The sequence below is a fragment of the Somniosus microcephalus genome, chromosome 30 (genome assembly GCF_052327205.1).
Source record: "Somniosus microcephalus isolate GS21.2 chromosome 30, FLI_Smic_1.0, whole genome shotgun sequence".
Taxonomy (NCBI): Eukaryota; Metazoa; Chordata; class Chondrichthyes; order Squaliformes; family Somniosidae; genus Somniosus; species Somniosus microcephalus.
In genome coordinates, this window is record NC_141016.1 from 14272612 (window position 1) to 14289541 (window position 16930).

General features: G+C 50.0%; 1 protein-coding gene across 4 annotated transcripts in view; it reads right to left on the minus strand.

Annotated features, from left to right (window-relative positions):
* Positions 1 to 16930, minus strand: part of LOC147097926 (dihydropyrimidinase-related protein 2) — a 124472-nt gene that overhangs the window by 30227 nt on the left and 77315 nt on the right. For 2 of the 4 annotated variants that reach the window (XM_085971001.1, XM_085971000.1), the window contains exons 2-4: positions 7043 to 7131; positions 6737 to 6921; positions 1792 to 1956 (exon numbers count right to left, since the gene is read on the minus strand). In XM_085971001.1, coding sequence (XP_085827127.1) covers positions 1792 to 1956; positions 6737 to 6921; positions 7043 to 7131 — 439 coding nt within the window. Of the gene's footprint in view, positions 1 to 1791; positions 1957 to 6736; positions 6922 to 7042; positions 7132 to 8178; positions 8503 to 16930 lie in introns of those variants that run through there. The other 2 variants (XM_085971003.1, XM_085971002.1) reach the window with 2 other exon arrangements.

Consider the following 16930-nt stretch of genomic DNA (forward strand, 5'->3'; position numbering starts at 1 on the left):
ATTGTGGTTGAATACAATTCTGCTGCTGCTGATGGCCCACAGCGCCTCATGGATACCCAGTTTTGAGTTGCCAGATCTGTTCGAAATCTGTCCCATTTAGCACGGTGGTAGTGCCACACAACACGGTGGAGGGTATCCTCAACATGAAGACAGGACTTTGTCTCCACAAGGACTGTGCGGTGGTCACTTCCACCAATGCTGTCATGGACAGATGCATCTGCAACAGGTAGATTGGTGAGGACGAGATCAAGTAGGTTTTTCCCTCTTGTTGGTTCCCTCACCACCTGTCGCAGACCCAGTCTGGCAGCTATGTCCTTTAGGACTCGGCCAGCTCGGTCAGTTGTGGTGCTACCGAGCCACTCTTGGTGATGGACATTGAAGTCCCCCACCCAGAGGACATTTTGTGCCCTTGCTACTCTCAGTGCTTCTTCCAATTGGTGTTCAACATGAAGGAGTACTGATTCATCAGCTGAGGGAGGGCGGTAGGTGGTAATTAGCAGGAGGTTTCCTTGCCCATGTTTGACTTGATGCCATGAGACCACATGGGGTCCTGAGTCTTTGTTGAGGACTCCCAGGGCTACTCCCTCCTGACTGTATACCACGGTGCCACCACCTCTGGTGGGTCTGTCCTGCCGGTGGGACAGGACATACCCAGGGATGGTGATGGTGGTGTCTGGGACATTGGTTGTCAGGTATGATTCGGTAATTATGACTATGTCAGGCTGCTGCTTGACTAGTCTGTGGGACAGCTCTCCCAATTTTGGCACAAGTCCCCAGATGTTGGTAAGGAGGACTTTGCAGGGTCGACAGGGCTGGGTTTGCCGTTGTCGTTTCCGAGGTCGATGCCGGGTGGTCCGTCCGGTTTTATTCTTCTTGTTTTTCGTAGCGGTTGTTTACAACTGAGTGGCTTGCTAGGCCATTTCAGAGGGCATTAAGAGTCAACCACATTGCTGTGGGTCTGGAGTCACATGTAGGCCAGACCAGGTAAGGACGGCAGATTTCCTTCCCTAAAGGACATCAGTGAACCAGATGGGTTTTTGCAACAATCGACAATGGTATCATGGTCGCCATTACTAAGACTAACATTTAATTCCAGAATTGAATTGAATTAAATTTAAATTCCACCAGCTGCCATGGATGGGATTTGAACCCGTATCCTCAGAGCATTTGACTGAGCCTCTGGCTTACTAGTCTAGTGACATAACCACTACGCCACCGCATCATATCCAAGCCCAATCCTGTCTTCACCTAACATCCCCTCTTTTCAGCAGGGATCACTGGATAGTGATCAGAAGCAGGAACAATGCCCGACCTTTTTCCCCCCTTCCCTATTCCAGAGGCATTACCAACCTATTGTAGCACCTCTACTGCTGCCTCAGGGTAAGCTATCTCAGTACAGACCAGAGCTGGAGGCCCGAGACATTCCTGCTTTGTGCAGCCCGGCACCGCAGAGCAGCGTAGTCACCCACCGAACCATCGACAGTATAGTAATCTGGGATGTTATGATTAAGGTTATCCACCAGGTGGTGCTGTAGCCAATGCTGCTGCTAAGGTCAGGGGTTGCTTCCTGTTAAGGTCAGCAAAGGTGCAATGCCGGGATGCAGGCCGGCCTGGTTGTTTTGCAGTCGTTTAATAAAGTACTCGTATTAATCCTAATACCTCGCCTCTTCGAGTTCCTTGTCTCACTACATGGATTTATCACAGACAGTTACAAATCCGTTTCGTAAACAGTGTTAGCCCAGATTTGAGATGGCTCCCAACTATTTCTTAACAGACTCCCGAAGATCTTACCATGCTCCTTCACCAGGAAATCCATCTCTTCTTGAAGGCCTTTATACCACTCCGTGATATCGACATGCAGCGAGTAGTCACAACAGGACTTGCTATCGGCCCATTCTCGCCACTGTTCAAAAGCAGTGATCAGGCTGACTCCAGGCTCTGCCAACACGTGGTCAACTGAAATAAAGAAACATTGTACATGTTACACATCTGCAGGGGGGGTGGGGGGGGAAATGGGATTATACACATCAATTCCACAATGGCAACATGGGCAGAGGATGGCAAGCAAGTGGGGAACAACATCCCAGAAACGGAGTGGACGCCTTTTGGGAGAGAAGAGAGAGGGAGGGAAGAAAAATCGACAAGACAAAAAAAACCTATCTGCCGATTTGAATCAGATTGTGAAGGATATCTTAATTTTTGAATTGATTAATATATTTATTGCCAATACATAGAATTATGCTACAGCAAGGGACCACGGGAGAGTAGGGAGAAACAGCCAGCCCGCTGAGAGGACTCTGCCAGTGTTGTTGGTAGGTCACCAAGATACGTACAGAAGCAACCCTAGGGAAGTTGGTATCTCTCCCTGTTGGAGGCGCAGTGAAGGTTTGATCCTCAGGTTTATGCCGAGTTGGGCAACCTGAAATAGGGCAATGATGGAAGAACTGCAAGAGACTTCAATGACTCCAGTCAAGGGACGGAGGGTGGAGGGGCAGGAATCCAGCGCCCCCCTGTAGGAGAGCACGAGTTTAGACATTGGGCAAGACCAAGATTGGGCTCAGTGACGATGGCTCCACAGGAAGGTGGAGTTGAGGTGGAAGATCAGCCGTGATCTTATTGAATGGCGGAGCACGCTCGAGGGGCCGAATGGCCGACTCCTGCTCCTAATTCTCATGTTCTTAAAACAACTAATTCGCACAAACAGAATGAAGCACCAAAGGACCTCACCACAGCACGAGTCCCCAAGATCAGAAATGGGGTAAAGGGAGAACATTAGGACTAAAAGAAATAGCTGTTCTACCAAGTGGGTTCTTTTTTAAAGATTTATTATGTCGGTGCACGAGAGCGATCGGAGAAAAGTGAACCAGAGAGAGGCGGAGGAAATGAGGGAGCCGTGAAGGTCCAAAATTAGAGAAAGAGGCAGATTAGCATGGAAAGCAATTCCAAGTTCAACACTTTATTCCGATGCAATGCTACAGTTTCAGGTGGGAGGCACGCACAACAAACCGTTCCACAGTGCCATCCCGTTTTAACCCAGATTAAAGCTGCATCAACAGTCAAAAGAAGTTAAATAAATGCAAGTTTATTGCGCCGTAGTGTGTTGGCGTACCGGGCAAGCATTTGAAAGGCAGGTCTCTTGCGGCTTCATAGAAACATAGAAGATAGGAGCAGGAGTAGGCCATTCGGCCCCTCGAGCCTACTCCGCCATTCAATGAAATCATGGCTGATCATCCAAACTCAGTACCCTGTCCCTGCCTTCTCCCCATATCCCTTGATCCCTTTAGCCTTAAGAAATATATCCAACTCCTTCTTGAATATATTTAATGAATTGGCCTCTACTGCCTTCTGTGGCAGAGAATTCCACAGGTTCACCACTCTCTGGGTGAAGAAATTCCTCATCTCTGTCCTAAATGGCTTACCCCTTATCCTTAGACTGTGACCCCTGGTTCTGGACTCCCCCGCCATCGGGAACATCCTTCCTGCATCTAGTCTGTCTAGTCCCGTTAGAATTTTTAAGTTTCAATGAGATCCCCTCTCATTCTTCTAAACTCCAGCGAGTATAAGCCTAATTGACCTAATCTCTCCTCATACGTCATTCCTGCCATCCCAGGGATCAGTCTGGTAAATCTTCGCTGCACTCCTTCCATGGCAAGAACATCCTTCCTCAAATAGGGCGACCAAAACTGCACACAATACTCAAGGTGTGGTCTCACCAAGGCCCTGTACAACTGCAGCAAGACATCCTTGTTCCTGTACTCGAATCCTCTCGCTATGAAGGCCAACATACCATTTGCCTTCTTAACCGCCTGCTGCACCTGCATGCTTACCTCCAGCGACTGGTGTACAAGGACACCCAGGTCTCGTTGCACTTCCCCTTCTCCCAATCTATTGCTGTGCGCTGGTACTGCTCAGAGCCATAAAGGTTGCACAAGTACCACAGGTAACTGCTAGCTAAAGTTAGTTGGTTAACAATCGCACAACAGCAATTAGATAGATGCTTAGACCCAGCCTGACAATAGCCAGTTGATGGAGACTACTACTTGCTTGTCGAATGCTACTGATGGAAGTTAACATTGGAAAAAAAGGCTTGGTCACATTAGTTTTGCCAATATTCTTCCCTTCTCTCCTGAGGGCACCATAAGAACATAAGACGTAGGAGCAGGAGTCGGCCATTTTGCCCCTCGAGCCTGCTGTGCCATTCATTATCATGGCTGATCTGATTTTGGCCTCAACTCCACTTTCCTGCCCGCTCCCCATAACCCTCGACTCCCCTGTAGTTCAAATATCTGTCTATCGCCACCTTAAATATATATTCAATGGCCCAGCCTCCACAGCTCTCTGGGGAAGAGAATTCCAAAGATTCACCACCCTCTGAAAAGAAATTCCTCCTCATTTCCGTTTTAAATAGGTGCCCCCTTATTCTGAAACTATGCCACCGAGTTCTAGATTCCCCCACGAGGGGAAACATCCTCTCTGCATCTACCCTGTCAAGCCCCCTCGGTATCTTATATGTTTCAATAAGATCACCTCTCATTCTTCTAAACTCCAATGAGTATAGGCCCAACCTGCTCAACCTTTCCTCATGAGACAATCCTGGGGGTTCAGTTCCAAGGGCACTGGGTACTGACCTATTTTCCACATGCGACCCTAAACAATGAGTTCGGACCGACTGTTCGACTTGGAGTGGATCAAGTCGAAGTGTAATCCCGTCCTCCTCACCCAATGCCCACTTTTCCGGCACGGGTCATTGGACAGCCATCAGGAGCAAGGGGCCTTGCCCAATTTTTTCCCCTCTGCTTAACTCAAGGGGCAGTGGGGCCAATTGCTGCCTTCCAACTATTGCCTTGGCTAGATCAAAAGGTGATGCAGCACAGGCCTGGGATCAAAGCTGGCCCATTCTAGCCTGTGTGGATCAGAAACGGTGGCCCCTGTACCCACTAGACCCATCAAAGGATTTGGTTTGATTCATTTCAGTGTCCAACTGCAGACTGCTAGCAAGACTCTGCAGCCACCCGCAGATGTTGCAGTCTATGATTCCAGGTCATCCTCTGCAAAATACCTAGAGGCACTACATTGAAACAGTGATCGTATTTTTTTTTTTTTTTTTTTTAAATATATAAACGTTGCTGAAACTTCGAATTCTATCTCTCCCAGCTGCACGCAGCCCTTCAGCCGAGTTCAGGCTCCAGCGCTGCTCGATTCAGCCGACAGCCGGCCTAAAGCAAGCACTCCTGCCAAGGGATGTGGCACTCACCCCCTCTCTCACCACCACCACCACGTGGGGCTACATCTTGATGCTTAGTCGATAACTGGCACACAGCCTGCCGAAGGAGAGCAGACGATTTTGAAATGCACCAGGTTTTCGGGGTTTAAAACCAGGGACACTCTGACTGGGAGTCCAAACCTGAGCAGGATGAGCTGCTGCATCTATTCCAATCCAGCCAGACCATTTAAATCCCCCCAGATCCCATGAGTTTAAGCACAACTTTTAATAAAAAAATATATTGGGGTGGCACGGTGGCATAGTGGTTAGCACTGCTGCCTCACAGCTCCAGGGACCCGGGTTCAAATCCGGCCTCGGGCGACTGTCTGTGTGGAGTTTGCACATTCTCCCCGTGTCTGCGTGGGTTTCCTCCGGGTGCTCCGGTTTCCTCCCACAGTCCAAAGATGTGCGGGTTAGGTTGATTTGGCTATGATAAATTGACCCTTAGTGTTAGGGGATTAAATACGTGGGGTTACGGGGATAGGGTGGGATATGTGTCGGTGCAGGCTCGATGGGCCGAAATGGCCTCTATCTGCACTGTGGGGATTCTGTGATTCTGTGATATACACACTGCGGTTTCTAACAGCAACTGCATTTCACACCTATTCATTTTCAGCTCCAATTTTATTTCTGCATAATGACAGCGATTTAGTATCATGCACAAAATCAAAACATATACCCCCGCCCGGTTTAGCGGTTATATTCACTGTGTGATGTGTTACTAAACCACCAAAGGTTCCCAGCTTCTATCCTGGCTGCTCTATGCGGCATTACTCGATCTAGGCTGGGTGTGGCGACTGGCCTCAGCGTCCCTGGAATAAGGAGGGAGGAGAGAGAACTAGGATTGCCGAGGCTCCGGCTCCCCATCAGCACGCCAGAGATTTCACCGGGAGATGCCTGCGGGTGCGAGTGGGGATTGGGTTTAACTGTGCCAGCACTTCCCCCCCCCCCCCCCCTGCTTTAACTAGCCAGCACTCATTCTTTGTATGCATGAGGAACTGCCATTGGGCACAATACCAGAAGGTCGCTGGCACTGATGGAACGCTGCCCTTCCCTCTGCATTTTCAGAAGGGGGAGGGAGAAATCAGAGAGGAACATTTAAAAAAAAAGACAGACATCAAAATTAACAAATCACAGTGGGGGGGCCGGAAAAAAAGGAGACAGACCTCAGCAAATCTGGACCATTCGTTCATCTGTGTGTGTGTGATTAGTATTAAAAATTATTCAGCACTTAATGAGCTGCAATAGATCTGTACATGTGCATTTTGCATCTCAGCTTTTGACAGTGCAGAATTCATCTGATCCATTGTGTTACTTGCTAATCAATTTGCTTGCTGTAGTGTATTGCCTGCTCGTTCAAATTAGCTCCAGCTACGTTTGCTCTTTGTAATAATGAACTTAGACCTACGATTTTCTTTCTAAATGAAAATTGACGTACAAACCGAATACTGGAAACCCAAAATTGAACCTTACAGATCATGGTGGTGCCCCCAGCCAGCGCTGCTTTTGTTCCCTGTGAAAAGTCATCAGCGGCTATCATCCCTCTGGTGGGCATCTGCAGACGGGTGTGGACGTCAATCCCCCCGGGTATAACCATCCGTCCGTGGGCATCAGCGATTTTAACCCCACCGGGCACAATCAGATTTTCACCAATTTGCCTACGCACGTGACAAGAAAGTTAGTTAAAAAAATATATACTTTTTTTTTAATAAAAAGGTTCATTTATTCACTTTTTTCCCCTCCAAGCCCTATTGCAACAGCTGAATAAAACCACCTTACTTGATCAGACCATCTTCAATGTAAATGTCAGCGAAGAAAGACTGGTCGTCGTTAACGATTTTTCCACCTTTCACCAGCATGCGCTCGCTCTGAAAGAGAGATTTTTATTTTAAGATCCATTCATTTAAAAGACAAAAATCTTAAAACATGTTTAAATGTGCAAGACCTGCTCCTCTGAACAGTTAAATGACAGTAACCAGAGAATGAAAATGAAAATGAGAGATTAAATACATTTAATATAAAAATGCAACACTGATCTGGTAAAGTGCCAAACATTAACAATGAGATTGAAGCATTCTACCAGCTCGTTCTGCTTTATTATTTCAGACAGGCATTATTCCTGCGTACCTTCAAATATTCAGGTCAAAATATGGGTGGGTTCGACACATGAAAATAAGCATTTACTCCCACCCTGAATAATCCAGACCTTTATATTTGCAATACACACCGATTAGTCCAGGACTATTTCGGTGCTGATTCAAAAATATTTGCACACGTTAATTTTTTTAAATCTAAAAATAATTCCACTAATCGCTAAATCGGTCACATTAAACACCTTCTTTGTTGCAATGCTTTTGGGGAGGAAAAGGAGGGGGATGCCAATGATAAATGTCTAATTTATAGCAATTTTGCAAAGGATGTTTGCAATGCATTTCCCTTCTTGGAAGGAGTGTTTGAAATGGGGGCTTCTGTTTTCTAATCCTTTCTGAGACAACAATCGTATCAGAGGCAGAGGAGGAGGGGGAGGGAGGGAAGAGAAATCTCGCCCATCTGCCGGTGTTTAGACACCGCCATTATCCCCTCTGAACACTGCACAGTCGCTGTCCTTGGTCCCACCATGTTAAAAAAAAAACTGCGTCGGTCGGTGTGGGACCTGAAATGGTGCAAGCGGTCTTAGCACTGCGTGAGGTCAAGCAGCCGGACCTAGCAATTACACATAAAAACCCGAAACGTCAACTCAAATTTCTCTCCACGGATGTTGCCTGACTTGCTGAGTTTTTCCAGCATTTTCTGTTGTTATTTCGGATTTCCAACATCTGCAGTATTTTGCTATCGTACTAGCAATTACACAATTGAAATGACAAGCGACTGGCGACATTTGCATCTCACACAACACAGCCCCCTGACATCCTTACCGTGATCCGAGGAATATTCTTCTTCCCCTGGTAAGACATGGCTGCTGATTATTTGCAACCCCAGCAAACGATACAATGCAGAATGTTGCAATTGCTCCGCAAGGTCCGATGAGAGCTGCAGCCACAGAGCGGTTGCAGTATTTTTTGATATATAATATACTTTTTTTCTCTCTCTCTTTGCTTCTGTGCAGCCTTCCCCCCTCTGCCCAGCCCTTCCCAGTCGGGCGAGACTTTCAGCAATAATACAATTACACCAAGGCTGCGGCTACAAGCATGCGCCTTGCCGCACCCAACTTCAAGGCAAGTCCAGCCCCTTTGATGTCCCGATTGGTTTCCATCAACGGGTCTTCTGACCAGACATCTCTCCCCACCCAGCAATCGTGCTGAAGCAAAATCCTTCACAAATAGCTTGATGCCACCTCTCAGTCATCAAGTTCAGTAGGAAGGGTGGAGCGACCCCAACCCAGTAGTTTTATTCGAATGATTTCTTTCATTTATTCCATTTTATGCACTGATTTTTAAATATATATATATATAAATCAGAATTACAACATGGGAGGCTGCAAATCCACCCACAGAATAGGGCATCTTTTTTTAATTGCGATGGGTGGAAAACTGCAGCAAGGCTTGAGTACAGACAGAAACTTGGCTGTTTGCATCGCGCTGTACCAACATGTTCCTTTGTCCACTATTGTAACATGCCTGCCACAGGGGCTTTCACAGCAATGCACCCCAGACATTCCTGCACGAATATTCAGGGAGCCTAACTCCAGGGCAAAGACAAAAAAAAAAATCAGCGTGAGCTGCAATGTCCGCCAAGACTCATTCACAAACCCATAAGACGTCAGGGTTCTGGTTTTAAATGAAACGGGAATATATTGGTTTGTTAAATAGAGAAAAAAAAACCACAAAAGTTTGAGATTCACAGCAGCTGGTCAGTCAGCGTTTGGAACAGAAAGGTAGGTTAACATCTCTGCTGGGGAGACTTGGTCAGAACTGGCATTCAAAGCAAAGGAATAATCACGAATCACAGAAACCCCACAGTGCAGATAGAGGCCATTTCGGCCCATCGAGCCTGCACCGACACATATCCCACCCGATCCCTGTAACCCCTGCACCAACCCATATCCCACCCTATCCCCGTAACCCCACGTATTTAATCCCCCTAACACTAAGGGTCAATTTATCATAGCCAATCAACCTAACCTGCACATCTTTGGACAATCTGCCTCTTCTCTTTCAGAGGCAGACTGACGGTGTTTTTCTGTTTTGATTTTACAATCCCCTTTGCGGTCTTCTGTTCCCCATCCTCCACACCCACCCCCCCGCACAAACACACAAATTTTCCTCCCCATCTCCTTTCATAAGAACATAAGAATTAGGAGCAGGAGTGGGCCATTCTGCCCCTTGAGCCTGCTCCACCATTCAGTAAGATCATGGCTGATCATCGACCTCAACTCCACTTTCCTGCACTATCCCCATATCCCCTGATTCCCTTAGTATCCAAGAATCTATCGATCTCTATCTTGAATATACTCAGTGACTGAGCCGCCACAGCCCTCTGGGGTAGAGAATTCCAAAGATTCACCACCCTCTGAGTGAAGAAATTTCTCCTCATCTCAGTCCTAAACCGACCTCTTATCCTGAGACTGTGACCCCTGGTTCTAGACTCCCCAGCCAGGGAAAACAACCTTTCAGCATCTACCCTGTCTAGCCCCTTAAGAATTTTATACATTTCAATGAGATCACCTCTCATTCTTCTAAACTCCAGAGAGTATCGGCCCAATCTACTCGATCTCTCCTCATAGGACAGCACCTCTCATCCCAGGAATCAGTCTGGATCCTTTCCTGTGACTCTCACCGAAGTACAGTTCCACCGACAGCGGTGAAATACACAACAGTGATTGTTGGCAGGCATCACCATGGGCGTAGCGCCATGTCCTCATAGGGGCACTTTCAGCGGGGGTCACTGGAGCTGATCGTTACCCCTTCCCTGATCCAAGGAAGCTGAGCCACTCTACATGCCACCCCACCTGGGATCAGCTAACTTAGGGTCAGGGGATCAAACCCGACACCTCCTGATCTGTACGGACCATCTATCTACTGACCTTAGCAACCTAGCCACCTGTGCCACTTATCCATCCATTCACTTGGTCAATCTATGGCAACCATTCCACAATGATTCCTGAGATGAGGGGGTTGACTTATGAGGAAAGGTTGAGCAGGCTGGGCCGAAACTCATTGGAATTTAGAAGAATGAGAGGTGATCTTATTGTAACATATGATACTGAGGGGGCTCGACAAGGTAGATGCAGAGAGGATGTTTCCCCTCGTGGGGAAATCTAGGACTCGGGGGCATAGTTTCAGAATAAAGGGTCCCCCTTTTAGAACTGAGATGAGGAGGAATTTCTTCTCTCAGAGGGTCGGAAATCTGTGGAATTCTCTGCCCCAGAGAGCTGTGGAGGCTGGGTCATTAAATACATTTAAAGTGGAGATAGACAGATTTTTGCAAGATAAGGGAGTGAAGGGTTATGGGGAGTTGGCAGGGAAGTGGCTTTGAGCCCAAGATCAGCCATGATCTTATTGAATGGCGGAGCAGGCTCGAGGGGCCGAGTGGCCTATTCCTGCTCCTATTTCTTATGTTATATGTCCTAACCAAGAAGGGTTGATGAGTGGGTCCTCACTGGGTTTTGTTACCTATGAGGCTTCCTGCTTTAATTAAAACCTGCAGGTTTCCCCGAACCTAATGTCAAGATTTTCTCCATGATAGAAACCCTTCATTCAACAAAACCCACCACCGAAAACATTCACTCCCTCCATCGCCTGAAACATTCACTCCCTCCACCACCTGAAACATTCACTCCCTCCACCGCCTGAAACATTCACTCCCTCCACCACCGGAAACATTCACTCCCTCCACCACCTGAAACACTCACTCCCTCCACCGCCTGAAACACTCACTCCCTCCACCACCTGAAACACTCACTCCCTCCACCACCTGAAACATTCACTCCCTCCACCGCCTGAAACATTCACTCCCTCCACCACCATAAACACTCACTCCCACCACCGCCTGAAACATTCACTCCCTCCACCACCTGAAACATTCACTCCCTCCACCACCGGAAACACTCACTCCCTCCACCACCTGAAACACTCACTCCCTCCACCGCCTGAAACGCTCACTCCCTCCACCTCCTGAAACACTCACTCCCTCCACCACCTGAAACATTCACTCCCTCCACCACCTGAAACACTCACTCCCTCCACCTCCTGAAACATTCACTCCCTCCACCACCGGAAACATTCACTCCCTCCACCACCGGAAACATTCACTCCCTCCACGTCCTGAAACACTCACTCCCTCCACCACCGGAAACATTCACTCCCTCCACCACCTGAAACATTCACTCCCTCCACCACCATAAACACTCACTCCCTCCATCGCCTGAAACATTCACTCCCTCCATCGCCTGAAACATTCACTCCCTCCACCACCTGAAACATTCACTCCCTCCACCACCATAAACACTCACTCCCTCCATCGCCTGAAACATTCACTCCCTCCACCACCATAAACACTCACTCCCTCCATCGCCTGAAACACTCACTCCCTCCACCACCTGAAACATTCACTCCCTCCACCTCCTGAAACACTCACTCCCTCCACCACCTGAAACATTCACTCCCTCCACCACCTGAAACACTCACTCCCTCCACCACCTGAAACATTCACTCCCTCCACCGCCTGAAACATTCACTCCCTCCACCACCATAAACACTCACTCCCTCCATCGCCTGAAACACTCACTCCCTCCACCACCTGAAACATTCACTCCCTCCACCGCCTGAAACACTCACTCCCTCCACCACCTGAAACATTCACTCCCTCCACCACCTGAAACATTCACTCACTCCACCACCTGAAACACTCACTCCCTCCACCACCTGAAACATTCACTCCCTCCACCACCTGAAACATTCACTCCCTCCACCACCGGAAACATTCACTCCCTCCACCACCTGAAACATTCACTCCCTCCACCGCCTGAAACACTCACTCCCTCCACCACCGGAAACATTCACTCCCTCCACCACCTGAAACATTCACTCCCTCCACCACCTGAAACATTCACTCCCTCCCCCACCTGAAACATTCACTCCCTCCACCACCGGAAACATTCACTCCCTCCACCACCTGAAACACTCACTCCCTCCACCACCTGAAACATTCACTCCCTCCACCACCGGAAACACTCACTCCCTCCACCACCTGAAACATTCACTCCCTCCACCGCCTGAAACATTCACTCCCTCCACCACCTGAAACATTCACTCCCTCCACCACCTGAAACACTCACTCCCTCCACCGCCTGAAACATTCACTCCCTCCCCCACCTGAAACATTCACTCCCTCCACCACCGGAAACATTCACTCCCTCCACCACCTGAAACACTCACTCCCTCCACCACCTGAAACATTCACTCCCTCCACCACCGGAAACACTCACTCCCTCCACCACCTGAAACATTCACTCCCTCCACCGCCTGAAACATTCACTCCCTCCACCACCTGAAACACTCACTCCCTCCACCACCTGAAACACTCACTCCCTCCACCACCTGAAACATTCACTCCCTCCACCGCCTGAAACACTCACTCCCTCCACCACCGGAAACACTCACTCCCTCCCCCACCTGAAACATTCACTCCCTCCACCACCGGAAACATTCACTCCCTCCACCACCTGAAACACTCACTCCCTCCACCACCTGAAACATTCACTCCCTCCACCACCTGAAACACTCACTCCCTCCACCGCCTGAAACATTCACTCCCTCCACCACCTGAAACATTCACTCCCTCCACCGCCTGAAACACTCACTCCCTCCACCACCGGAAACACTCACTCCCTCCACCACCTGAAACATTCACTCCCTCCACCACCTGAAACAATCACTCCCTCCACCACCTGAAACATTCACTCCCTCCACCACCTGAAACATTCACTCCCTCCACCACCTGAAACATTCACTCCCTCCACCACCTGAAACACTCACTCCCTCCACCGCCTGAAACACTCACTCCCTCCACCACCTGAAACATTCACTCCCTCCACCACCTGAAACATTCACTCCCTCCACCACCTGAAACACTCACTCCCTCCACCGCCTGAAACACTCACTCCCTCCACCACCTGAAACATTCACTCCCTCCACCACCTGAAACACTCACTCCCTCCACCGCCTGAAACACTCACTCCCTCCACCACCTGAAACACTCACTCCCTCCACCACCTGAAACACTCACTCCCTCCACCGCCTGAAACACTCACTCCCTCCACCACCTGAAACATTCACTCCCTCCACCACCTGAAACACTCACTCCCTCCACCGCCTGAAACACTCACTCCCTCCACCACCTGAAACGCTCACTCCCTCCACCTCCTGAAACACTCACTCCCTCCACCACCTGAAACACTCACTCCCTCCACCACCTGAAACGCTCACTCCCTCCACCTCCTGAAACACTCACTCCCTCCACCACCTGAAACATTCACTCCCTCCACCACCTGAAACACTCACTCCCTCCACCTCCTGAAACACTCACTCCCTCCACCACCGGAAACATTCACTCCCTCCACCACCGGAAACATTCACTCCCTCCACGTCCTGAAACACTCACTCCCTCCACCACCGGAAACATTCACTCCCTCCACCACCTGAAACATTCACTCCCTCCACCACCATAAACACTCACTCCCTCCATCGCCTGAAACATTCACTCCCTCCATCGCCTGAAACATTCACTCCCTCCACCACCTGAAACATTCACTCCCTCCACCACCATAAACACTCACTCCCTCCATCGCCTGAAACATTCACTCCCTCCACCACCATAAACACTCACTCCCTCCATCGCCTGAAACACTCACTCCCTCCACCACCTGAAACATTCACTCCCTCCACCTCCTGAAACACTCACTCCCTCCACCACCTGAAACATTCACTCCCTCCACCACCTGAAACACTCACTCCCTCCACCGCCTGAAACATTCACTCCCTCCACCACCTTAAACATTCACTCCCTCCACCTCCTGAAACACTCACTCCCTCCACCACCTGAAACATTCACTCCCTCCACCACCTGAAACACTCACTCCCTCCACCGCCTGAAACATTCACTCCCTCCACCACCTGAAACATTCACTCCCTCCACCACCTGAAACACTCACTCCCTCCACCGCCTGAAACACTCACTCCCTCCACCACCTGAAACATTCACTCCCTCCACCGCCTGAAACATTCACTCCCTCCACCACCATAAACACTCACTCCCTCCATCGCCTGAAACACTCACTCCCTCCACCGCCTGAAACATTCACTCCCTCCACCGCCTGAAACACTCACTCCCTCCACCACCTGAAACATTCACTCCCTCCACCACCTGAAACATTCACTCACTCCACCACCTGAAACACTCACTCCCTCCACCACCGGAAACATTCACTCCCTCCACCACCTGAAACATTCACTCCCTCCCCCACCTGAAACATTCACTCCCTCCACCACCGGAAACATTCACTCCCTCCACCACCTGAAACACTCACTCCCTCCACCACCTGAAACATTCACTCCCTCCCCCACCTGAAACATTCACTCCCTCCCCCACCTGAAACATTCACTCCCTCCACCACCTGAAACATTCACTCCCTCCACCACCTGAAACATTCACTCCCTCCACCACCTGAAACATTCACTCCCTCCACCACCTGAAACATTCACTCCCTCCACCACCTGAAACACTCACTCCCTCCACCGCCTGAAACATTCACTCCCTCCACCACCTGAAACACTCACTCCCTCCACCACCTGAAACATTCACTCCCTCCACCACCTGAAACATTCACTCCCTCCACCACCTGAAACATTCACTCCCTCCACCACCTGAAACATTCACTCACTCCACCGCCTGAAACACTCACTCCCTCCACCGCCTGAAACATTCACTCCCTCCACCACCTGAAACATTCACTCCCTCCACCGCCTGAAACACTCACTCCCTCCACCACCGGAAACACTCACTCCCTCCACCACCTGAAACATTCACTCCCTCCACCACCTGAAACAATCACTCCCTCCACCACCTGAAACATTCACTCCCTCCACCGCCTGAAACATTCACTCCCTCCACCACCTGAAACATTCACTCCCTCCACCACCTGAAACATTCACTCCCTCCACCGCCTGAAACACTCACTCCCTCCACCACCGGAAACACTCACTCCCTCCACCGCCTGAAACATTCACTCCCTCCACCACCTGAAACATTCACTCCCTCCACCACCTGAAACATTCACTCCCTCCACCGCCTGAAACACTCACTCCCTCCACCACCAGAAACATTCACTCCCTCCACCGCCTGAAACACTCACTCCCTCCACCACCTGAAACACTCACTCCCTCCACCGCCTGAAACACTCACTCCCTCCACCACCTGAAACATTCACTCCCTCCACCGCCTGAAACATTCACTCCCTCCACCACCTGAAACACTCACTCCCTCCACCACCTGAAACACTCACTCCCTCCACCACCTGAAACATTCACTCCCTCCACCGCCTGAAACATTCACTCCCTCCACCACCTGAAACACTCACTCCCTCCACCGCCTGAAACATTCACTCCCTCCACCACCTGAAACATTCACTCCCTCCACCGCCTGAAACATTCACTCCCTCCACCACCTGAAACACTCACTCCCTCCACCACCTGAAACACTCACTCCCTCCACCACCGGAAACATTCACTCCCTCCACCGCCTGAAACACTCACTCCCTCCACCACCTGAAACACTCACTCCCTCCACCACCGGAAACATTCACTCCCTCCCCCACCTGAAACACTCACTCCCTCCACCGCCTGAAACACTCACTCCCTCCACCACCTGAAACACTCACTCCCTCCACCACCGGAAACATTCACTCCCTCCCCCACCTGAAACACTCACTCCCTCCACCGCCTGAAACACTCACTCCCTCCACCACCTGAAACACTCACTCCCTCCACCGCCTGAAACATTCACTCCCTCCACCAGCTGAAACACTCACTCCCTCCACCACCTGAAACACTCACTCCCTCCACCACCTGAAACACTCACTCCCTCCACCACCTGAAACACTCACTCCCTCCACCGCCTGAAACATTCACTCCCTCCACCAGCTGAAACACTCACTCCCTCCACCACCTGAAACACTCACTCCCTCCACCACCTGAAACACTCACTCCCTCCACCACCTGAAACATTCACTCCCTCCACCACCTGAAACACTCACTCCCTCCACCACCTGAAACATTCACTCCCTCCACCACCTGAAACACTCACTCCCTCCACCACCGGAAACACTCACTCCCTCCACCGCCTGAAACACTCACTCCCTCCACCACCTGAAACATTCACTCCCTCCACCACCTGAAACACTCACTCCCTCCACCACCTGAAATATTCACTCCCTCCACCACCTGAAACACTCACTCCCTCCACCACCGGAAACATTCACTCCCTCCACCACCAGAAACACTCACTCCCTCCACCGCCTGAAACATTCACTCCCTCCACCACCTTAAACATTCACTCCCTCCACCTCCTGAAACACTCACTCCCTCCACCACCTGAAACACTCACTCCCTCCACCACCTGAAACACTCACTCCCTCCACCACCTGAAACATTCACTCCCTCCACCTCCTGA